Here is a 25,312-nt window from a genome sequence, read left to right as displayed (position 1 = left end):
AGGGAAGGGGGTGAAAGGGAAAAAAAAAAGAGAGAGGTTGAAAGGAGGGAGCTCGGCGAGACCCACCCTTCTCCCTCCTCCTCCTCCTCCTCCTCCTCCTTCGGGCTGCTGGCCGGGCTTTTGTTTTCCTCCAGCTCCCCGTTTCCCACACGTGATTGCCGTGGTACTGCACAGGGCGCTCGGCGGCGCGGCTGCACCTATAAATACGGAGCGGGCGGGCGGCGGGGGCCCGGGGCAGCGCGGCGCGGCGCGGCCGGGCGGAAGGCACCCCCACGCCACCCCCATGCACCCCGGCGGGCCGACGGCACCCATGCCCCGCCGCCCGCCCGCCTAAGGGGGAGGCAGCGAGAGGCAGCGCCCGGCCAGCGGGGAGGGCAGGGGAGGGGGAGCCGGCCGACAATGGCGGCGGCCGCCACCGCCGCCAGCCCCGGCAGTCCCGCCGCCGGGCCCCTGCCGCCGCCGGAGCCCTGCCCCAGGAAGGGGCCGCCGCCGCCGGGGCCGCCGCAGCCGCCGCCGGCGCGCAGCGACCCCCGCCGCAGGCAGGCCGCGCTCTCCTTCCTCACCAGCATCTCCCTCGACGGGCGGCCTCCGCCGCCGGGCAACGACGGCCCCGCCGCCAGGCCCCGCCAGGCCCCGCCGCCGCCGCCGCCGCCGCCGCGGTTGGGCAGCCCCCCGGCGGCGCCCGCCGAGCCCAACCGGGCCCAGGAGGAGGAGGAAGAGGAGGAGGAGGAGGACGCCTTCGCCGCGGTGCAGGTGCCGGCCGCCGCCTTCCTGGGCGCCGCGGCGGCGGGCAGCCGCGGCCGCCTCAACTCCTTCACGGCGGGGGTGCTGCCGGCGCCCTTCGGCCGTGCCAGCCCCCAGGGCTCCGCCGGCGGCGGCGGAGAGCTGGGGCAGCCCGGCTCCGCCGCCGCCTTCGAGCTGCAGCGGTCCCGGTAAGCCGCGCCGCGGGGATGATGGATGCGCGGGCTGCGGGGATGATGCGCGGGCGATGGGCTCGCCCCTCGGGAAGGGCGGGCACGGCAGCCGGGCGGCGGGGGGCAGCCGCGGGGAGGCCCGTTAGCCGCGGGGTGGGAGCGCCGGTGGCGCGGAGCCTCCCTCCGCGGGGCCGGGCGGGCGCCTGGGCGCTCGGCTGCCGGCTGCCCGGGGGGAGCGGCGGCAGCGGCGGAGATGCGCAGGGGCAGGTCTGCGAGGGTGCCCGAGGCTCCTGGGCGGCAGCGGGTTATTCACGGCTGGGCGCGAGTGACTGAAAGTTTCGCTCCTGCTAAGCAATGCAGGCGTAGGGCTGCACAGCCGCCGTCCCTTACTGCAGCCGAGCACGGCTCCGGAGCAGTTGACACCCCTTTCTGTGGCTGGTGGCGGATTCAGCCCGCCGTGCCGCCTGTCTTGCAGGCAGCAGGCTGGGAACCAACCCTGAGCCAAGTGCACTGTAGCCAGATTTGTAGCCCACAAAGGGGAAGGAAATCTTTCCATCGATGTGCATGGATTACGGTGTACGCGCACGGTGTAAGCAGCGTCTCACTACCTCCCTAAATAAGCTCTTTATCTACAAGCACTTCATGTTCCTCTGGGTTGTTCCTTGCCGCTGGGCACTCTTTTGCCTTTTAATTCCCACAGGAATAACCTCACCTGCTTGAAAAGCTAAGACTTTTCGCTAAGAAGGTGCAATCATGTAAAAATGCGCAAATGCATATGGATTAATTGCTCCACGGGTACAAAATCATCTTCCTTCACTTCTTCAACAACATACTCAGATATCAAAGGCGGGGGGTGTGCGTGAAGAACCAGGGAAGAAGCTGGAGGAAATGACTGCGCTCCCCAAGCCCACATCAGTCGCCACTCCCGCATTCCCCATTTGCCTCACTCCCTTCTTCTTTCTCCCTTGGACAAATAGGTAGACTTTGAGTCATATGTTATTGCAAGGGTTTATAAGGGTAATTGAGCATAGATCGCTGTAGAAGAATCCCTTTCAGAACCAACCAGCTTGGAGAAATTGGAGGTATTCCAGGAGAAAGTTGTCTTAGCTGTGTGCTCCACCGTTGGTTGTTTTTTTTTTCTTCCACGTGGATTGTATTGGTGGCTTTTTTGAGCCCCTTTTCAGGTGCTGTGCTAGGGAGCACCGCCTTCCCAAGTAAAATGCCTGCTGGTGGGTCCATCTCCTCCCAGTTATGTTTCTCTCAAAACATTTCCTGCAGTGATAACCCTCTAATTGCGGTGTGGATCACCAGCACAGCAACATGACACACACGCGCTTGTGCATTTTAGCTTGACATGGTCCTGCACACTGTTGCCCGTGGCCTTGTGAGTTAGGAGTGACCCACAGGCCATGATTTGGGAATTGCTTTTCTACTCTTGAACTTTTTACTTGTTGGTGATAATGTGCTTGGTGTTAGTGTTAGTGTTCTTAGTTAGTGTTCAAGAGACTGGATTCTCCTTGGCCTTCCAGTTAGTGAGTTTATTATTCATGCAGGATTCCTATGTCATCTTTCTGGATTCCCAGTGATCCTCCTTGGTTTTCCTTGCTTGCACGCTTTCATCATGCACTCAGTTCTGGGAAGAATGCTCAGATCTCACCTGTATCACTTCTTCCCTCCACCCATCATTGTTTTCACTTGCCCCTGTTTGCCACTCTCTGAATTTTTCCTTCCACAACCGATGCTTTTTTTTTGTTACGTGAGAACAGTGTGGAGTCTAAGAGGGAAAGGTAATTACTGTTTTTGTTTACAACCTGGAAATCCAGCATTGTGCAAATTTGGCTGTGCTGCTAGCATGCAAACAGGCTGAATAGATAGGCCAAGTCCATGGCAAGGGAAATCACCTAATGTGATTGTCAGGATGCTCCTCCAGTCCTGTAATGGGCTTCCTTTGTGCTGTGTATTTTCTTGTGATGTAAGATGTAAGGACAGTGCTAGCTCTTGAGAGCTAGATTTAACTGTGGAGGAGATTTCATAACTCCACCAACAAGTGTGAGGGTCTCTATTGTAGCCCTTGCTTACAGCTGGTGCTGGTGCAGGAGAGCTCTGGGTTATGCCCCTGGCTTTGCTGACTGCCGTGATGCTGCACATGTGCAGCCTGGGGCAGACTTTGGCCTGCCTTCAATAGATTTGTTTCTGTTCTGGAAAAGGTATGTATTTTTAAACATCAGGAACGGACAGCTGCGGACCATGGAAGTTGTATTGAGCGTTTGCTCCTCATCATCTCAATGGAAAGACATGGTAGGGACTCTGATTGCTGAGTTTGCTCTTAGCTGCACAGAAGATAAATTGCAGGCATGCACAGGGCTGGCGCAAGCCCAGGGACGGAGCAGACCTTCTGCTGCTCTCTTAATGGAGAGGAAGGAGCCAAATGCCCAGCACATGGCCTGCCCTTCTCGGCACGATGGGGTGGGAATCACAGCAGCTGCCCAGAGACAGGCATTAGCTCGCCTGAAGAGGATGCAGAGCGGAAAAGCAGAGAAATTTTTTTTGTAGTTCGTGTCTGCATCTGCTGTCTCTCTTCCCACCCTTCCGCTCTCCTTGCAGTGGGCTTGAAATTGAGTTTGATGCATCGTTTGACAGACTAGTCCTCTGTGCTGAGACACATAAGTTATGTTGTAACGTGAAACCGTTTTCTACTACAGTATCAGGCAGGACAGACTGCCTTATGTTGTTGTTTTTATTTAGTTTTGAGAAACCATTGTGAACATATAATCAGAATTTCCTGGCTTTTTTGTTTGTGTTAGCAGTTTGTATAATTGCGTACTAGTTTATATTTAACAAGGTTATCATTAATGTGGTTTGGGTTTGTGCTCTATGTGTATTCCCAAGAAACAAACGATACAAAAAAGGAACATGGAGCTTCTAGTGTTCAGAGGCTAGTATGTAATTATATATAAGTGGAAAAAAAACACGCTTGTTCAGAAGTCGGCTTGTTGATGCCAAAGGCTCCTGTCTAGTGCAGAAGGAGTTTGTTTCAGCTTTGTGGTGAATGGGTGGCTGAGGACATGAGACTGCTGGAAACTAGGGCCAGGTTCTGCCAGGTTTTCCTTCATGTCAAATTATAATTCGTTTTAATAGCTTCATCTTAAATTAGCGAGGAGCTCTATGGAACAAGATTTCAGCAACACTGGTTTAAAATAATTTCAGATCCTGTAGATTAGGTGATGGTCCCAGGTAGTTGTTTTTGTGTACGCCTAGAATTCTTGTTGCCATAGTTTTCTTCGGGAAAAATACTGCTGTTTCCATTCGTGAAGTTTCCTTTTCTACATAAGGCCTTTTCCAGCAGGCCGGGTGGCTAGAAACAAGTGCATGCTTTTTTGTGTTGGTTTTTTTGGTTTTTTTTTTTGCTAAGGAAGCAAATCACTGATTGGATTTGGGGTTTAAACATCACTTACAGTTGCATTTGTCTGTGTCGCTGTGTCAGGCTTCAAGGCAGATGGGCAGGAGAATTCCTTCTGGGAGCATCTGGTGCTGGGAAGGAAGCAGAGAGGAGTATCTGCTGAGTAATCACTGGGGGAGAGGTCCGCTCAAAAGGACATTGAAGTTATCGTGGTCCAAATAGATTTATCTTTAGAATTTGAAATTGACCTACAAGATAAGTCTCGTTTCCTGAGTAATTCTAAAATTAATTTATGATTAGTAAAGCTTGTGAAGATTTAGTTTGTTTCTACCCATTAGAAAATACAGAGCTGTGTATGGCCTCACTGTTCATCTTCCGGAGAGATGCAGTGAAGGGGGATGCTGGAATGGGTTGACTTGCCTGGTTTTTGTAGGGCTTGCAAAGTGCGATGGGTTGTTGGAGGTTGGAAGGCTCCAGGATGTTGCTGAGGAGCTGAATCCCACCCTTTAGTTTCATGGTGGAGGGCTGTGAGGTCAGAGCCCGGTCCTCCATGGCCTTGGGCAGGCAGTGCAGGCTCAGCCCACCACAGAAGATGCATCTGAACTGAACACGCCGGAGACAAAAGAAGAGTCTGTCAGAAACAAGTGTCTTACAAGAAGAGTCCTAAAAGAGGAGCAAAACAAAGAGCTGGGGGCACCGTCCACCCTGCAGGGTCATCCCAGCATCAGGAGTGGGCTTGTGAGAAACTGGAAGCACATCAGACCTTTTGTGTGTGATGGAGCCTCTGCTATTCACTGAACCTAAAGCCCTTCAGGCAGCCTGAGTTTCAGAATGATGTATACAAGAATAGCGTGAAAACAGCAATTTAATGGTCTGAGAGGTGAATGGGAAGTGCACATGCTGAACTAAGTCTTTTCATAGGTGTGTGACCTTGTATACCACTGACGGTTGCTGTCTTTAAAGAAGGGGATGCTTATAGACTTTAGCTGTCACTTCAGGAGGGTAAATGGCCTTCCTGCGCCACCCTGAAGAGGGGATGTTCAACAACAGGGTTAAGACTCAGGTAATAAGGGCTGTTTCACTGGTTGCGCCAGTGTCCTGCTGCATCTCTTTGGGCAGGTCCCTCATGGCCCATTTTCAGTGCTATAGGCCCTGCGTAAGTCTTTGACTCTGTTGCCAAGGGCTGCGCTGCCGAGAAAAGGACTTGCAGTCCCCATGCACGCTTGCAAGCTCCTCCAGGAGTCCTGTGAGGGACCCTGAGTGCACCCATGTCCTTTAGTGTGAGCACGCTGAGAAGCTAGGTCCTCACAGTCGCTTCGAGCTGTGCAGGAGCGGTCACTGACAGCCAGTGGGCTTTCTGAGCTATGCACGTGCTGAGCACGGCCAGCCCCACATCACGCTGACCGTCACCCATCGCTGTTGGTCTCTGCCTGCCTTTTCCCTTGTTCAGGGCACAGGTTTGTGCCTCCTTCTGTTGCTTCCTTTGAAATTTGTGGAGATGTGGTCATCTTCCAGATGTTAGCTGAAGTTGACCAGTGGTTCAGAAATCACTGCAATATGACGATGCACGGGCAGATGGACAGCATGGATGCATCAGCCTTGTTCCCTTAATACACAAAGCTTTTGAAAACAAATCCCACAGAAGTTTGCTCTGGCATATTTTAGGCTGTTATTATACTACTTAGCAAGCATCGCTGGCAGATAAAAAAGGTAATATTCATCAGACAAGGAAAAAAATCCTTTGCTGTCAATTCTGAAGAGGAGCTGGGACAGAACGTAGCGTTCATGACTACTAGGGAGTTAATTAGACACCTTCATAGAGGGCCAGACGCTGAGAGGGAGCTGCCTCTGCTGAAGCTCAGGACTCGGCAGGTTTCAGAGTGAGATGGCCTTAGAGCCGGACGGGTGAGAGGGCTCTGCCTGGGTGGGTGCTCATTAGCCCCCGTGAGAAAACCTGAGCTGGTGACACGTGAAGAGTCGTGTTCGTGTTGGCTGCCTTCGCTGGCCACCAGTTCAAAGCTTTCTAGGTCCGACCCCGCCTCGGGAAGTCCCGTGGTTATACTGCGCAGGTGCCTAGCTGGTATGCGGTGACCCCTCACTAGCCGTCAGGAGGGCGGAGGAGCGAGACATTTCAGCAGGTTTGTTTATGTGGTCGGTGCATTTCCATTACTCAATCTTCCTTTTCACCCTTTTCTTTACCGGCAAAGCTCCTGTGCAGGCAGCCAGACTGGCCCTTTTCCTTAGGAGCTTGCTACACAGCTTTCCTCTGCACAATACTGCTGCAAGCAGCTTGAAATGATGGAGGTGGGTAGCAACCATGTGAGTCACCAGCCCTCCAGACCATGACAAAAACATAGTTTGATGGTAGATAGATGGGATAATGACAGATCATAGTTTGATGACAGCTTTTGGATAGGAAGTATGCTTTAATCTGTAATTATTATGACTTTGAGAACTCTTCTGGTGGAGGATATAGCTTAGCTTGGAACAGTTCAAAACAGTTAAAACACAAATATGAGATTCCCAAGTGTGCTCTCTGAAAGGAAAAAAAACCCAACCCTCTAGTAATTCTGTGGCTTCCTCGTTTCAAAGTAGTTAATACCAGATGGGCTGTCCAGAGGCTCTGTAGAGTGGCGAGTGTGACAGGAGGTAAAGATGAGAAGCAGAACCAAATCCTGATTATTATTTTTTTTATTTCCCCCCCCCCGATTTCAGCTGTTTGTAGACTCTCAGGCAAGATCTCCACTACATGAACATAAAGGCTCATCTTCATAATTTAACCTGAAAATGCAGAAATTTGGTTTACATGTTGGGACTTCTGTACATTGAAACTTCATTAGACACCAACTTATCCCATGATAAATATGGGAAATCAGATTCTATTTGAGCCGTGCAAAAAATATCCACGAAATTCACCTCTGAAGATATGCTAATATTTCCAAAGATGTAATCAGTCCTTTCTGACAAACACTCTCTTCTACACCCAGGATTGCTATTGATGGCTGTGGGGCTGCCACCAGATACCAGGCTTAGCAACACAGCAGGTGCAGCAAGACACAGAGCTGGCTCTTTTCATAACCCAACTGAAAAAACCCGTGCCAGTTTGCTGTAAGAAGTATTATTCCTAGAAAATGGAAATGACATAATTTGGCATATGGAGAGTATCTATCTGCTGGCCTGCAGTTTGCAAATAACACGCTGAGAAATTTAAGGAATGGTATTTGATTTCATAAGAAGGGCTTAGCAGAAGTTTTATTTGCTGCAACGGTAGGGTAAAGAGCTCGGCAAATCAGTTAGGAGAAGAAAATTTCACCGGTGGTTGGAGAAAACACGATGTGCCAGTGGGAAACTTTTAGGACTCTGGGGGTTTGCTTTTTGGGCTGCAATATGCAGATTTAGAGAAGTACATATTTAAGGAACTGCAAGGTTCCTTTACAGGGGCTACTGTGTTATATTGGTAGCAACTGCTTTCCTGTCATGAATGCTAAATGTATTTTCTGTTCTCATGATGTATTTCAAAGTCAACACTGCTCTTAGCAGCTACGTTGCAGAGTTTTTGCCTAAGGAAGGTTTTCTATTGTGGAAAATTTAGAAGTGAATGAAAAGTGAAACAAAGGCTACCTTCCTTTCTAGAAGTAGTATTTTTTTTTAAAAAGCCTTTCACCCTGTATATGAATATAAAGGACAAGCATGTGTTCTTTGCAAGCAGTTGTGTTTTCCTCCATGTTGTTATAGATTACGCTAGCAATTTTGTGAAATTGAGATTTGGGGAAAAAAGATTCACTCACCACAACTGAAATGTGTTTTCCCCTGCTTGTCTTGGATGGCAGAGGAGGGTATGTCCTTTCTGACCCAGGATCCTGCAAAGCATGAACTGTACATTTACATATGTATAAAATTACTCAGTTAAATCAAGCACCAGTCTATAAAGTTATGCTAGTAAGTAAATCTTTGCAATATCAGGGATTTTACTGTATAATATTGGTAGGATTAAAAAATAGAAAGCTAGATAACTTTATTTAATAATTTTTCAGACAACAACGGATTGCATTTTGGTGTTCCTACAGATAATCATATTACCAAGGTAAATGTGATTAGGTTTTCAAATCTACATGCTGTCAAGGCAGATCAACATAGGCACATCAGTTTATGGGTAAAGGCATTCAAAAGAAGGATAAATTTTCCTGCAAAGAAAAAAAAAATCCCCTGATTTTGTGTAACACAAAAAATCTGTAAGGTGAATTATGCTGATTTCTTTCTGCACCACATCATGCAGCTGGAACTGAGCCACATGGAACGAACAGGGATGAAGCTCTTCAGCTTTCCCTTTCTCTGGGTTTTGGGTAGGATGCTGAGCACCAAGAAGTCAGTAGTGCCACTCGCTTTGCAGCGTGCTTGCAGGTAACTGTTTTTTTCAGCCATCTGCATGCTGTCTGCTGTGTGTGGCCTCGCCCATGACCGTACAGGACATATCTGCACATATTTTTTGTGTAGATACAAGGGACAGAGAAGCAATACTGGGATGCGGTGGTGGTGCCAGTGCAGCCTCAACAGGTAGCAACCACCAGGCGCTGTTGCTGTCCTTGGAGTTGAGCTTGTGCCTTCTGCAGCGTGGGAAGGCTGGTGATGGGTCTCTCTCTGTCCTTTCCCCTCTGTGGGGCATCTTTTCCTTTCCCATTTCAGGATGGAGAAAGAGCCACTGCAGGTAGAGGGTCAGCAACTCCCGGTAAGGAGAGCGGTTGGGAAACATGCGGGAGGCTCCAGCATTCCCAGCATCGTTGTTTCTGGTGGGTCTGCCATGCGTGGAAGTGCAGGGAGAGGTCCCAGCCCTCCAACAAGATTGGATCACACAGAGGCTGATATACCAGAAGGCAAGAGGAGGAGGTGAGAGACCCCAAGCTGAGCTGTCTCCCTGTCCGACAGGACGTGTACGTGCCAGCACGGTGGCATGGATTTTAATTTCATCACGATGAAAGGTTCAGATGTTATTACCATTGCTTTTTACAGAGATAACTCACAGCACTGGAGCAGCCTGTTCCCCACTGCGGCTGCTAGCAGAGGGGCGGGTTATAACCCCAGGGTGGTTGGTGTGCCCTTTGAAGGGTGCAAGCAGCACAGCTTCGCCAGCCTACTTCAGAGAGAGATCTGCTGAATTTTGGTTTCCTGGGTGCGTGGTGCTGGAGGAGGGGAGAGCAGAGCCTCACCACCCCAAGGACCTAGGATGCCTTCGGCACTCAGGGAGGACCCTTGTGTCACCTGGAGGGATGTCTGGTTTCATTCAGTACCCCCAGCACATGGAGAAAGGGGAACCAGGAGATGAATGTCACATAAGGCTCTTTGCTTTCAGGCCTGCATGGATCACATACATTTGTGTGTACATAAATACAGTCCATACCTACAGTTGAAGAAGCTCTCGCTATTCCTTGTTCACACTAGCATGTGCTAGGAACCTGCGTTTCCCACCCCACTGTATTCAGCCTGTCTGAAGAATGTAACAGAAAGCAGAAGCTAGATGTTAGCTATGGTCTGAAATGTGTCTTGAAAACATCTTATTCTTTTTTTTTTTTTATTTTACTCACCAACTTTATTCCTTGTGTTTTGTCTGTCATACTTCTTTACAGACAAAACTTTTATTTTCCTGCTGCTTCTGCACTTGCGTTAGTACCTACAGATCCAACAGAACAGGATATTAATTTCTTCCTGTTTCAGTCGAGGTTGCAATCAGCTACACCCAGGCAAATGCAGGGTGACAGAAGGATTGCCCATGTGTCCGTGGGGTGCGGTGGACTTGCACGGCAGGGAGTGAAGTCCTCGTTTAGGTGACAGAGAGCTACGTGAAAATGAAGACTCCATCTTGATACTTGGGACGTGGGCAGAGTTGAGCAGGCTTGGTAGTTACAAGCAAACATCGTAGTTCTCCGAATTGACTTAAGTGAATGATACTGTTTCCAGCTCTAAAACACGGAGGTGTTTTTTGGGTCACAGGAAGAGAGGAAAAACAGCTTTCAGATGCTACAGCGCAAAGTACGGTTTAATCGCTTGGGTAGGTGAGTCGCGCAGGTGCTGCAGCAGGTTATGTAAAAAGGCGTGGAAAGCTCGCCGTCTGCTATTAATAGTCTTGGAAGCATGGTCTTTAAAACACAAAGGTGTAATTACGTTTTCTAAAATGGAGTTCATATAACCTCCCGTCTTCAACCCATTTTGTATCTTAGGAATCTCCTTAATTTTATGAGGCTGTTCTCTTAATTAAAGCAAAACTGGGTTTGATTTTTAATTGCTGGTGTTTATTGTTTTGTAGAATGCCATCTTTTAGCATAACCTAATCCAGAAGAAGTGGCAGCTAAGAGGTGGTTGCTTAAAAAGGCAGAATTATTTACAGCAGAACACAAAGTGCCACTGTCAAGTACCTCCATCGTGACCTTTGAGATTTGTTTGTAAAATCCGTATTTTTCTGTGTGCATGACTCGCATCAAGATAAAATGCTTTCTATTTTAGAAGGCACTCCAGGTACTGCAGAACTCACGAGCAGCCACGCAAATAGTAAGTGTCTGCGCACATTTGTTTTAAGGAACGGACTTCACTGTCCAAGGTTTTTTGCTTCTGTTTGTCTTAAAGAGATTGTTATAAATACTGGTTTCTTGTTTGTTCATTAGTTTCCTTACTGATGTAAGGCTATTCAAGTCAAAGATAGTGCTAGGGTGTAACAAGGAGCAGAGTTGGAGCAAATGCATTTAAAAGTAAAAAATGCAAATTGTATGAATTTGCCAGCACCTTTAAATAGGCGCTTTCAAGGCAGTATTTTCTGTCGCTATCCTCATGCTCTGTGTGAAGGCTGAGTGGATGATGTGAAAGGAAATGTCTATCTTCTCGCAGTGAGTTCGTGAGCTCGCAAGCTTCCTTCTCCTGGAAGGATGTAGCCTTGCAGCAGGAGCGAGGATATTTTTTTATGGTGTGGTACCGATGCTGTGCTCAGTGCTGTACAAAATGCCGTTACTCCTCCATATCTCTTAGGAGCTAAGCCCAAAGCCCACGAACTGTTTTGTGCAACAGGGCACCGCGCAAGGGCGTGTGGGTTGTAACTGGAATTCGCTCCCTTGGGGAGGATGGGGTGGGAGCGAAGAGGCTGGAGTGAAAAAGCCCTTGTGAGCCACTGTGTGTTTGCAGAGGTCGTCGAGGCATCTGAAAACGAACAGGCTCTGAATTAATTGCGGGGTTGCTCAGGTACAAATGAGAACAGGATTAGGCCTGTCTTTTCTATTTTAGGTGCGGAGGTAATATTTCCAACCTGTCAAGCAATTGCGTATCTCGAATATCTTGCTGGATAAATAAATGCGATATCAACAGCTGAGGGTGGCACGGTCTTTTGTGTAACCGGTACTTGTCTCGCCGTTGTTGCAGTTCTCTGTTTTGTACGATCCCCAGGAATATTTCAACATGGTCTTGTCTGGGTTTTTTTTGTGTGTGTCATTTACATGTGTTAGAAGAAACACAGCTTTTGAGGGGCTCTTGACCCTCACATCCACTTTCCCAAGATCCAAGGTTATGGTAATGAAGACTTGACTTCACTTCTCCAGTGTTTGTTCTGAATTAGATGTCCGTCTTGTGTTATTCCAGCTAAAGAGAGCAGAGCAGTTGAGCAATTCAAGCTGGGATTTTTGAAGGAGCCTCTGAACCATGAATTTTGAGGAACTCTCTGAGCTCCTTTGCAAATCTCACTTTGAAAAGACAACATGTGCTTTTCCTTTACGGGTTTTCACAAATTTTGCTTACCGCACTGTCCAGACCTGTTCCTATTTGTATACTTGTCCTCCCTGGCATTTTTTTGAGGAGCAGTTGGCGTTTTTGTTGCGGACTGTAATTGTGTATCTGCTTTTATTTAAGTTAGCAGCACACATCTGGTTTAATCAGTGGGTCAGAGAGCTTGCTTTGTGCTGACACATTAATAGAAATGGACAAAAAAGCTCTTTATAAAACTTGAAATGTGACTTTGGAGGCCACAGCACTACTAATCCTTTGCATCTTAGCCCGTGGAGGGACGTGGGCCATAAGAAGCAGAAAATTGAGGTGCATGTTGTGCTTTCTGAACACAATGTGATTGCAATTCTCTGATTGCTCTTAAAGCTGTTGTTTCCACAAACTCAGAACAAGAGCAAAATTGGAATAAAGAGACACCTCGAAGGCTTGGTCGGCTCCTCACATGATGTGCCCGTACCATGCTGTGGGGCGGTGGTCAGTCCCACCGGGCTGCACTCTTTCTTGTTTTGCCCGAGCTGTTTAAACATCCAGTGCGCTGAAACAAAGCTAAACAAGAACCACTGGCACTATAAATTATTTAAACCTGGAGCCTTTGGGAGAGAATTGGGCCTTCTCCATCCAGAAGGGCCGTGTCTGTGTCAACACGCAGCACGACCCAGCAGGAGCGGGTCAATAGAGCCAGGAGCTTGGTGCTGAGGACCAGATGTCCACACTACGGACGTTCAGACCAGCTCTAGCCTGGACCTGTGGACTGGACACCCAGCAGTAGTTGGAGGACACTGTGCTCCTGCAGTGTGTCACCTGGCTTCCCGCCGTCGGAGGGGAAGCCCTCGCGCTGCGGGGCTGCTCCATGCTGCAAAGAAGAGCATGTCGTAAGCGGGCATGGTCGGGAGACTCGCTTCAAAAGTGTGCTTCTGATCCAAAGTCAAACATGGTGGAGATATGCCCGTAGAGTCTCAGTTCCCTGTTCTAGGACAAGGGGATTCATATTGAGCTAATTTAAGTTTCTCACACCCTTCCTTCCACTTGGGTTAATAGAGTTTTTGTTTGACCCTATGAATCAGATGCTTTTCCCCTAGCCATTTCCACTGGGAATTACTGACTTCTCTCTTTCCACTGGGAGTTTTAAAAAGATTTTGCTTGTTGAATCAGAGCACTGGGCATCTGTTTTCTTTTTACTGATCAGTTGTGGGCTTTCCAAGTCTTCATTTCGTAATGTGGTAAATTCTGTGAAAATTGATTTTTTTATTTATTACGGTTATTCACATTAACAGACATCTTTCCCGTCTGTGTATTGGAAAAGGTAAAACAGGAAAACCAACATTTCATAATTTTGCATCACATGTTGGTGGCAGTTTGTGAGCTTGATGAACACAGAGGTCTAATGTCATACCCAGCACGGTTTTACCCTTGCCCCGTGCTGTTTTTAGAAGCAAACATGCAGCAGCTGAGGAAGTAGTGGTTTCTGTTCGTGAGGTCTGGGGAGGAGGGTTCGTTTGTTTAATTAAATGAAAGAAAAAAAATCCCACTTTTATACAAAGTATAGCTAATTGCACTTCCAGTGGAAGCAATAAGGCAAAGTTTTGCCTGTGACTTCTATGTAAGTAGCTATCGAATGAGCCTTTATGTCGGGTCCCACCCGAGAATTGCAAGGGGGAACCACACCGAGGTTTCGCACAGAGGTCGAGGGTTGCGTTCCTCCTCCGTCCCTGCCGTCTGCAGCTCCTCACACGCGCGTTTGTGCTTCTCCCCTTTCCCAGACAGATGCAGGCAACGTTTGGCAAGTCCATCTATGCATCTATCTGTCCCTACCCATCCAGGCACAAAGCCATTCCCCTCTCCCCTCCACGTTAGACAGGCTCATTATTGTTCGGGTCTGAGGAGGCAAAGGATGACAGAAGCAAAACAATACAAATTTTGTATAATTGGCTGCTTTTTCTGCTGCTGTGGGGGCCGTGGGCCTCGTACAGAGACACTTCGTTCGAACTTCCTCCTCGGCAGAGACTTGCGGGGAGGAGGGAAGGTGCTGCGGGTGCTTGGGCAGACGGAGAGACAGCGGCAGAAGTACGGGTTTGGTTCCTTCGCCAGACAGATTCTTTGTAGGGTGCTGCTGTTTCTAAAGGAAAAATAGAGGCATCTAAGCCTCCTGTTTTCCAAATAGCAGCTAACAGATCCTGCCCAAGAGAGGAAATCGTCCCCGTTCTCCTTGTAGCTCTGTCACAGGTAACTGAATGCTGCTCTGTTAGCACTTGGTATCTCCCATTTTACTTGTTGAACTTGCACAGATCGTTTCCCGCTGTTGGGATCGAGTATCCCGATGAGCATTGCCGGGAGCGCTGCCGGCTGCCCCGCGACAGCTCCTGTGGGAGCGTCTGAGCATTGGCTGCAGCAAACCCCTGGTCCGCTCCCCTCCCCACCGCCTCCTTATGCCTTCTTGCTCCGGAAGGCTTCACTGCGGCACACGGATTATTTGGCCATCCCTTCTCTTGTGGACGTTGTTCTTGCGGTCTGCGAGGCTGCGTAGCGCCTGTTGGAGCATGGTGGGATGGCTGGAGCTGCCACTGTGAAGGCTTGAGATGTGCTTTACTTCAAACAATAGCTGTGTGTCCACATTATATTTGTCTTTATTAGTACAAACAAGGGTGTTTATTCTGTATTCATAGCTGTATTTATTCTTTATGAGGTACAGGAATAAGTTTTTCCAGTTGCTAAAACATGGGTTTTTTTCAGTCTAAAACTGCAGTGATTTTATTCCCAAATTTGGTTTTCAAATAATTTTTTTTTTCTTAAAAGCCTTCAAAGCATGGTATGCTTGTTGTGGTTAGGTGCAAAATTAGTTCAGATATAAGAAAACAAGGGAAGGAATTGGGAAGGGCAAATACTCAGTCCTAGGGCCTCTTTCTCTGTACCCTTCTGGCTAATATAAATGCAGAGAAATTTTTGTATGCAAGCAAGTTCAAAAGGATGCTAAACAGTTTGTCTTCATACATTGTAGTGTTGTCATCAGGATACTATTTTCTGTGTATTACTTACTTACCCAGATACTACTTTATATGTCATTTGAAAGCTTTAAGCTGCCAAAAATATGCTCAGTATGCTTCCTGAGCTCCTACTTAAAGCCAAAAGAAAGAGGTGTGTATTTACAGATAATAAAATGTATTGTTTTGGGGAGGAATATTGTTTCTCTAATTGCCTGTCTCATATCCTCCTTGGAAGATTAAGTATTTTTGGTAGCGGCTTTGTGGTCTATACCCTGTTTGCTTAATATCTGTCATAAAATGATGTAACTGGTACTCGCGCAGGTAGAACTTGAGCTTGCATTCAGCTCCCCGGTAGGGTATTGTAAGTGGGAAACTGTTGTGTATACATAATCCCATTAGGCAATATTGTTGTTAAAAATCCTTTTTTTTTTCCCTTTCCCCTTCATAACAAAGCTCCTAGGTCTGCAGTGAAGTGTTTTGTGACACATTTTTGAATGGGCCTTTTGCCCTGCTTTCAGTTCTTTAATGCAAGAAGCTTTACCAGGAAACAAGAATCTCTTTCTTCTCTGTCTGTGTTTATTCAGCTTGGGGCTGTGATGCTGAATATGCAGACAGACACACAAGTCAGATGATCTAAGATGCGTGGTATTATAAGGTTAGACATTTCACATGAGAATAATTTAACATCTGTATTGGAGTTATTACATCTGCATTTAATGTCTATGCCATCTAAATATGTCTTAATTACTTTTTTAAAACATAGATTTTTATACGTTTTCACATCCCCCAAGGCTGTTCTAAAGTAAATCTTCCCTTGCATTATATTTAGTTGCATCTTTTGAAAGAGGCGATTAGTTTGAAATAAGTATTTCTAAATTAGCTTTTGTCATTGAAAAAGGGCTGTATAAAAATGGAGCCTGATCCTGCAAACACTTGCAGATACGTTCAGTCTTACTCTCCCAGGTAACTCGCTGCCGTCGGCTTATAAAGTCATTGCCTAACACAGTCAAAATGAGCAGTTTCGTAGTTTCATTTGAGCACGAGCCCCATCAGCCGAGGTTTCCGCAGAAGTGCATCATTAGTCATGCAGTTAGTACCTTCATTTAGAATATTAAAGTGCATGAGGTTTTGCAGGATCAGATCAAATTAGTGGTATTAGTGATTTTTTCCAGTTATTAGTCTGGTATATTTTAAAATCTTGGCGAGAATGGGCTTTCAGTGGTCACCTTTGAGATGTTTCTGTAAATGAATGCATGTATTTAGTTCTTGTAATATTAAAAGCTGAATATAACTTACAGCAACCTAGGAGGGCACTGAGATTTTTTTCCAAGGCTTTTCACACTTTATATTGTCCTTTATATGCTTAGTCTTTAAAGGAGATGTGATGAGCTGCTGTCAGAATTTTTCCCATGTGGTTTTCTGTTTTAAGTTTTTTGTTGTCTATCTGATGTTGCTTATAGAGCAAAGACTTTTCTGCCTGAAGGTGCCTCTAGGTGATTTGGGGCAATTAAAGGGATTACTGGCCTCAAAGCAAATGTGCTCCCAAGTCCAACATTGTATTTCACAGCCCAAAGTATCACCTTAAACTGAATTAGCTGCTGATTTAAGCTAATACACAGGTCTGACTCTGCTCTCCTTTAACCTCACTTTTAGGTTTTTCAGCTTTCAGAAATACATAGCTTTTTAGATTGAATGGAGTAGGAGACCCAGATCCACTGCATCTGTCTTCAGGGACTCAAACTTTTTTCTTTTCTTTCTGCATATGTAAGTGCCTTCAGCAGAACTCAGTAATCACGTTTGAAAGGTAGCATATGCATGCACATCACACTCCTGGCTTGGGGAAACGGAGGAGCAAACAACAGACAGGGAGCCGCGGCTTAGCGGTTTTTAAGATTTTTAGTAGCTGTTTTAATTTAAGATTTTTAGTATGTTTTTTCATGATGGCTGGAAGCACTAGCAACATTTTTAAATCACATGATCCGATAAAGGATCCAGTATCTCCTCTCCATCTTTGTTGCAGAGAAACTTAATCCAGTATAGCCAACTTCAAAGTCTTGCAATGTATGATCGAGGCTTTTTAAAGTTCCTGGACTACTGGGATGAGGTGGAGATGCTGAGCCTAATCTCCTTGTATTCTGTCTTTTTGACAAAGTTCCTAACTTTCAAGATCAAAAAAAGCTTTAAAAAGATGCAGCCTTGAAGACCTACATACCAGACGGCAAAAGTAAGGCTCTTTAAGGATTCACAGAAATTCATAAATTTTTAGTATGTTTTAGCTTTGTATTTGTTGTTTAAACGGGTAAGACAGAGTCACAGGTCTCTCGTGCCTTCTGCTTTCGGAGAATCAGCAGTGAATACTGGAGGCACCGTACGCATATATTTTTTCATGGAGATAAGACTCCGAAAAATGCCGAATACCACCATGGAAGTAGTAACAGCTGTCCCCATCACGACGTTGCTTTTAGCGTCTGCCTTGGGACCGCTGGTCATGGGCAGATGCAGCTTGGGGCAGATGTGGGTACAGCACAGAGGGGTTGGGGCAGCTCGGGCACCTCGGTACGGAAGCGTCCCCCAGGAGTAGGACTGTCGGGTGAATTGCCTCTGCGCTGACATCTCCCGTAGCAGGAGCCAGGGTAAGGTAGATGTGAAACTGGAAAACAAGCCAACAGACCCTGACGATCAGCAATGCGATTCCTGAGTTTACAGGAGGAGAGGTAGGGAAATGCAAGGGGAACCATGCATCCTTCTGAGCGTCTGACTTTGTTCTCGCATCCTCACCCCTCCGGTGGTATCTGTGGGAAGGGTCTGGATACGGGGACCCCCTTTGTCCTCTTCTCCCAGAAATTTGTGATACTGAACTCAGTCAGGAGGGACTTACGATTTTTTTTTTTTATGACTTTTTTTTTTTTTTGCAAGGCAATTGCCTCCCGTTTCAAAAATGCCTTTCGCCTGTGGACATGACCCGGTGGCACTGTTGCCTGTCTCGACAAAACCAGCCGGCTGCTCTGGGGCATGCTAAATCCCCGACAGGTTGTTAACCTGTCACAAGACAGGGTGTCGTCTCCTGCTGGACCGAGATGTTCAAATCCAGCTTGGAGCTTTTTCAAAATTGCCTGTTTTGCACGAATACGGGTTTTGTAATGGTGTTTTATGGTCACACTGGGGGTGCGGTGCCTGCGAGTAGCTCATTGCCGGCTCTTGCTGAAACTAGTCCCGACAGCAGCCACCCGCTTGGGTTTCGGTGGCTGCGGGGCTGACTGCTGCCTGCAGTCCTGTCTTTGGGGGATGAAGCCAGCCATGAAGTGTCTGATTGAAATACCTGGGTTTGTAACTTCACAATTTTTGACAAGAACAGAATTACGGGCAATAGTAAAAGTACCTTGAAAACCAAGAAGTGGCACTGCAAAATTGTCACAGCGCATAATGTTGGGATGGGGGACAGAGCTGCCCCTTGTATTTGTGACCTTTATTTTTAAGAATTTTTCTCCAGTTGTTGTAGTTTGTGAATTGAAATAACATCCTGAATATTCATGAAATTGGGCAATGCCATGGCCAGCTCCCCAGTCCCTGTGGAACTGGATGGGGTTGTTGGCTGTAGTAGCTCGGGAGGTTGGTATTACTGAGCTTCCTTTCAGTTTGTGATTTTTTTAATGTATGTATGGTCTGTGAAATCATTTGCCCGTGCAGTCAGAGGTTAGAGTGAGCATCTTCCAGAGATCAAGGTAAATATTTTTAAGACGAAAGGCTTGATTCTGTGAAAAGCTTAATGGGCATTTAGTTATGCTCTGGAGTAGTTTACTGGGCTTCAAATGGGAGTTAAAAATCAGAAATGCTCGGAGTGAAGGTCGTCTCTGCGCAGGACTCTGCAGCCCGGCACAGGCGGCTGCTCCGGTGCTCCAGCTCCCCAGCAAACCTGGCAGGGACGGGTGGGATGTTTGCAAGAGTAAAGGAAGGTAGGGCTTTTTTGTCCATCTTTTTCCAGGACAGAGGAAAAGAAAGTAGCTCCTGTTTTTACTCTATGTGTAAAGGGGAGAGCAAAGCTTTCAGAGGAAATACAAGGTTGGGAAGGGGAAGCAGCCGTTTCCTTCTTCCTCCCGCTTTCCTCTTCACTTCTCCATCCCTCCCCCCGTTGCTGGGAGGATCTCAAAATGCTGTGGAGATTTGGGCTCAAGACTTATTCTGTAGTGAGATGTGAACTGGGAGACTGGTTGGGGATACGACTTCACGTCATTTTTCTGACGTTCGCCTTAAGTGCAGAGCTGGGAGCGGCGTTCCTGAGTCCTGCCCTGAAGAGGCAGTCTGCTGGGGTGTCAGCCTTTGTGTTGCCTCGGGAAGCTGCAATGTCGTTGACGTAAAAAAGTGTCTCTTGACTGTTCTCGTTTAAGAATAGGATAGATAATTTGGCGTTCCCCGTTTCAGAGAGTCGGTGCTCTGAGTTGCTTAGAAAGTTGCCATCCTTCAGCATGAAAACTTGCGTTTTTGGGGTGTGTGAAGCGACGTGCAGGCTGTTTGCCTGCAAATGAAACTAAGCAGGTTGTTCAAACGACCGTCAGGTTGGTCTCATCACTCTTTTTTCAGATGCTTGCGGCAAATAACAGGGAGAGCTAAATTCAAACTGACTCCTCATGAGAGAGGTAGGACAGCTCAGGAAATACACAGTATGCAGGATAAATACGTTGTTTTAGTGATGCCTTGGTACAGCATCACACTGTGGCCAGATGGGCAGGAGGAGAGAAACCTCGCCACCTCGAAGTGTTTGGACCACTTTGCAAAATACTTTGAAATTCACTTTTTTTCCTTTTCCATCCTCCACTGGCTTGCCTCACAGCAGTAGCAGAATACCTCCTGCTCCTCCTGTGGTGACAGCCTGGAAGTAGCTGCTGAAAGAGCTTCTAGAGAGTAAAATTGAGGGGTAATAGAGGATAGAGAACAGCATGGCCACGCTTCGTATGTTATCTGTAATGCCTAACAGAGCTTCTTTAATAGAAGAGATTTCTTCTCCGCTGTCCTTGTGTTAGTGGGGCACAAGCCTACAAGCAAAAAAATCTGGAAAAGTGAATATTAATGAAATATGTCATTAATTATAGCCAGAGCATGCTCTGGGAGAATTGGGTTGCATTTTCAGTGGATTTAAATATAACTTTGCTTATGCAATCCTGTTAAACATTGTTGCAGTATGTCACTGAGAAAACTCATTATATTTGCTATACAAAGATTACGACTTTGGAGGGGGGATTAAAGTTTTAGCGGTGGTTGCTGTCTTTCTTGTGGTCACAACAGCAAACTGTTAAATGTGGAGAAGAGGGGGAAGCTGTGGGTAAGCCAGATTTTCCGTCTGCCTGGAAACACAAGCTTTAATGCTGTTAAGCCAAACCAGAGGAAACTCTGAGCTTTTTTTCAGGAAGCAAAATTCTTCAGAGAGGTGACATGATCAAACAGTGGGAAACGTTTTTTTCCTGAGTATGTGTCTTTTAGATCATGTATGCAGATGAATATGTATGTGTGTGAGTGTATATGTAATATGAAAAAAAATAATTTCAAAGTGAAACGTTGCCTTCAGGCAAATCAAATTGCTGTTCCCCACAAAATCTGAGATTTTTTGATTTTGCTGAGAATAGTGGCTAAAATGAAAAGAGAAATGTTTTTTTTTTTTTTTGTAATTGAGTCAAAACCCTGCACACAACAACTAGCAGGAGCCTCTGCCCTGCGGTGCTGTAGTCTGTGTTCCTGACTGCTGGAACTGTTTGGCATCTTCAGCCTGAAGATTTTGCCCTTAGAGCTGTGTTATCCATTATTTTTGCTGTTACAAACGTAAGCATCTCCCTTTGGCCTGCTCATTTCTGTTAGCGAAAGTCTGAGCTCGTTGTAAGGGAAAGCAGGTCTGCCTTTGCTCGCAGCATTGGTGCACTGGGGTATGGCCGAGGGGGTTGATGTTCAGGTGCTGTTCTGCAATGTATTTTTTTCACACCAAGCAGCGCTTGTTTCAATAAGTCATTTGCTGACCTCAGTTAAAGCGATGTTTGCAGACAGATAGCTCTAATTGGACACAAGGCACCTGGTGTATCAGTGATTAAAAATAAGAAACATTATGACTAGTTATTGTATAACTCGCTTGAAACCACTGTATAATGATGGTACATTTGCCATCAGATTAGGTCATGAAGCAGCTTTACTGTAGCTTGGAAAATTAGGATCAAAAATAGTCCTCTGATTAAAACTTGAGGTTTTGAAAGCTCTTCAGAGAAGAAGGATGTGCAAATGCAGATGTATGGGAGAAATTAAGCAGTCTGGATATGCATGGTTCTTGAATTTAAAGAGAATAATTGATTGAACCACTATGCTAGCTCATTTCTCATAGCCACCCTGTCTTAACAAAGTTAAATGAAACATCAGAATGATCTGGGAATAAGTTGCCTAAAATACAATCCATAATGGGTCAATGTATTAACAGTGAATTTAGTAGTTTCTGTGGAAATGCAGTTGTTCTGCGTGTACCAATGTCAGCCTGCAATAGCAGTTGCTTGGTTTAGATTTATTAATTTCTCCCACATTTAAAAAAAAAGTATTTCATACACTTTATCACACATTTATCAGCAGTAAAATAATTTCTCTTTGAAACAACATTTGCTTTCTGATATCATCAGGAATTGATCTCCTCCTCCTCCTCCCTTCGCTGCAGCAGCGTGATTCCATCAACCTCAGGGCACCCTACGAGTCTCCTGCGTCCTGCCAGGCAGTTTTTAAACACCAGAAAAAAAAAGAACGTTTGAATTGATAAATAAAAATGATTAGGTTCTCATTTTGCTGCCGTTGTGTTGCTTTCTTTCCTTTGCGTCAAGCAGAAAAGCATCAACTGTGCTGGAGTTCTACTATCGGGTACCTAAAGGCTGAATCTGGTCAGTGTTGGGCACGGGCCTATTTTGCATCTGTATCTGATGAGCTTGAAGGAGTCCAGCCTCAACCTGTTCCCCGTGACTGTTTTAGATGCCGGCTAACTGGCTGAGTTGAAGGTGAGACTGTAGCTGCCACCGAGAAAGGCTTGGGGACAGACGGGAGCTACGGGAGCAGCTGACAGGGATGCAGGACCAGCAAGTCTGCTGCGGTGATTTGAGGATTGTTTTGGGCTGATCCCGTGGAGGACAGCAGGTCTTTTCCTCCCTCACAAAACCCAGTAAGAACTGATCACTAAGCGTTTTTTTCACTGTGTGCTTGTTAGCGGGATCGATTCCCTTACTCCCTGCAGGAGCCCTTCTGCTGGCATGATGCAGGAGGTGGGTAAATGGCTGAAGCAGCACGGTCCCTTTTGGTCACAGCATAAGTTTATTAGCATAAATGAGGCTGGTTAAACCAATTATGAAGCCGTAGTTTGCAGGAGGTCTAAGCGGGGGCTGACCTTTATTTCATTTAATCTTATTTTGGTGTCAGGATGTTTTGGTAGGTCTCTGAAGGTTAAGTTGTCCACGAGGACATTTTCTCCGCCCATCAAGCCTCCCGCCGTGGGCTATTCTGCATGTAAGGTACCAGAGTTTGATAAGTCTTAACAGTGTTCCCTTTTTAAAACCTCATACCCATCTTAGACAAAATTCAGTGTAGTGTGGGTTGGCATCTGTTTAACTGATGTCTGTTTACACCTGGCCCAAGCCCATTTTTGTATATTAAAAGTGATGCTGCATTGAAGGATGTGTTGCCTGTTGTCTATGATGTGGACGTGATTTATGGTACCGATAAAGGGTCATGATCATGCTGAATCCGATTGCCGCCTGGACACTTACAAGGCATTTGCTTAGCCTTGGAAAAGAGCGAGGAGCAGAGAATTACGGGAGAACATAGAATTAACTAGTGGGACAAACAAGCAGTGTCAAATACGATGTACCCCGAGCTCAAATACGATGTACCCCAAGCTCGGAGGTTAGCATGAGCCTCATGCCTATTCAGAAAATTGCCATGGGCTCGGCTGGAAAGCAACAGAAATGCTCCTGGCGATGAGCACGGTCCCGGCTAGCCAGGGCAGTCAAATTCCCGTGCCTGTTTATCAGTGTTCCCAAGCTGAAAGTGCTTCCTGATCAGCATGATAAATGGAGTTTTGCATGATAATTATGTTTACAGCAGGACAGATGTACTAATAACACGTCCCCTAAAGACTTCAAGTGAGCTATAAAAGAACCAAATCTCTGCTGAAAATGCTGGCAGCAGTAGTATTAATTGTGTAAGTTACAGCTGATAATTGTCTTGTTTCATTTGAATGAGGCAGTCAGCTATTAATGGCTTGTGCTCTGTAGTACCGAAACAGCGGACTGCGCAAAATTTGTCAGTCTGGATAATATAGTTATATATTAGCAATGCATCCTAATGGACATACTCTAGTGGCTAGGGAAGGGAAGAAGTGTTACAGTTAATTTCTAATGCTGTTTCATCTTTTATATCAAAATACTTGCTTATGTGCCTTCAGGAAGAGAACTTATTTTTCTTATCTACAAATTGTTTGATGTAAGACAATGCCTCCAGTAAAAAAACAAGTCCTCTTTGTGGTTATTGAGGATTGAAATGGAGAATGACTAATTAGCTGTCTTGTTCCACTTATCTCTTCCACACTGATGATACGAATGAAAATCTTACCCTTGTTTTTATATGTATGAAAGATCCCACTGTTCTGCAAATCTGTTACAGAGCATGCATAAGTATGCAAATGCATAGAGATATACATATATATATAAAAAAAATATAGACGTAACCTGAAAACCTGTTAGAATAAGTTATCAAGCCTAATTTTTTAAATAGCTGTAAAATGAAGTCCAAATCTATGATCGTACTAGGTATTGTGCCAGGTTTACAGTTAAATAAAGATATTGCAGGTAACTAACCAAATTTAAAACCCTCCTGGTCCAAATTGAATTACTTTTTGTGACATCCTAATTCATTTGCATTCCCAAAGCATGTTTCATTTCATCTGCGGTAAGTTGAGCTGCAGATAGTATCCCAGAGGAGCGCACTTCTAGCAGTCCTAACCCACATCCTTGCTCTGGCTGATTAATCTGTAAATCCTTCGAAATTTCTCTCCCCTGCTACTACATCAAAGCATCCCAGAGAAAAACATGTGAACAGAATCCTGAAATGTGTTCCCTTAGCATGCGAGAGACTCTGTGTGTGTTTCATTAGGCAATACTTGGAGGTTTTTTATGGGGAAACAGGTGGCTGACTTTCTAAAGAGTGCAAGATGTGTTCGTTGGTTAGCAAAAGAGAACTGATGGCCTGGAAAAACTGCCTGGAGATGCTCGGTAAAAATTGTCCTTGGTTCCTTGTAACCTTTCATCAACTTAATTCATTGCTAACGAGCTGCAAGTTCATTGCAATTAATTGCAGAGCTTTAAAATTGCCACTGAGTCAGATGACAAAGTGCTTGTTTTATGTTATCAAGAAAAAATCCTCCGACTGATGGAGGACTAGGCAGTAGCGCAACTCTGAAAAAAGTCTTGGGCCCCTTGTCTCTAAAGGGTGCCAGTGGAAGTGCAGTGATTTTGAGAAGGGAAAGGAAGGGGGAGACTGGAAAAACAGAAAATCTTTGTTAGCTTACATCCACATAGGTTTTATCCTTATGCCTGCTCACCCTAGGGAAATGGTAATATGTGATTGATTTGTTCCAGGCAGATAGGCAAAGCCATAAATATCAAATATATCAATTTCTGCATTGGCTTAGTGGTTTTTTTTTTTCTAAAGCCATCTAAAAAGTGCATGTATATAAACAAACGAAACACCAACAAGAAAAATACAAAAAAAAAAAAGGGTCTTGGCTAAAGAAGAGCTAAATAATTTTTGCGTCTATAGTCACGGCATTTGCCATCCAAAGGTCTGTTACTCTGCCTAAGGTTGTACTTAGCACAGCTACAGTTGTAACCACAACACTACTCGTGCCAGACCCTAGAAATCATTCAGACTAAGTCAGGGTACAGCACCTCAGCTTTGAGATGACCGACCACTGCATCGGCTCGGGTGTTTTTCAGGTCTGGTGCCGTGATTTGCTCCTGTGCTTCCCAGATGTTTGGAGACAGACACCTCGGGCAGCCAGCTTTGACTGCTGGGAAGTTTTGGAAATGTTGAGTGGTGTCTTACACCCTTCTAAATGCTTTGTTAGTAAAGCTTATGGCAATCCCTTTTGACAAGGGAGAGGTCCATCATCAAATGCGGGGTTGTGGAAGCCATCCCTGCCCCTGCTGAGCCTCGGAAGATCCATTAACAAACTGCCCCTCCTGGGACTTTAATGTCTT

At 46.0% G+C, this 25,312-nt stretch overlaps 1 protein-coding gene across 1 annotated transcript in view; it reads left to right on the top strand.

Moving 5' to 3' along the window:
- Positions 1-399: 399 nt before the first annotated feature.
- The window catches only part of CABLES1 (Cdk5 and Abl enzyme substrate 1), a 76,078-nt gene continuing 51,165 nt past the window's right edge, over positions 400-25,312 (top strand). Inside the window, exon 1 of the mRNA XM_075141989.1 lies at positions 400-932. Coding sequence (XP_074998090.1) covers positions 400-932 — 533 coding nt within the window. The remainder of the gene's footprint in view (positions 933-25,312) is intronic.

Source organism: Calonectris borealis, chromosome 2 (genome assembly GCF_964195595.1).
Source record: "Calonectris borealis chromosome 2, bCalBor7.hap1.2, whole genome shotgun sequence".
NCBI lineage: Eukaryota > Metazoa > Chordata > Aves > Procellariiformes > Procellariidae > Calonectris > Calonectris borealis.
The sequence above is the reverse complement of the archived record's forward strand: the minus strand, read 5'-3'. Positions and strand labels throughout refer to the sequence as shown.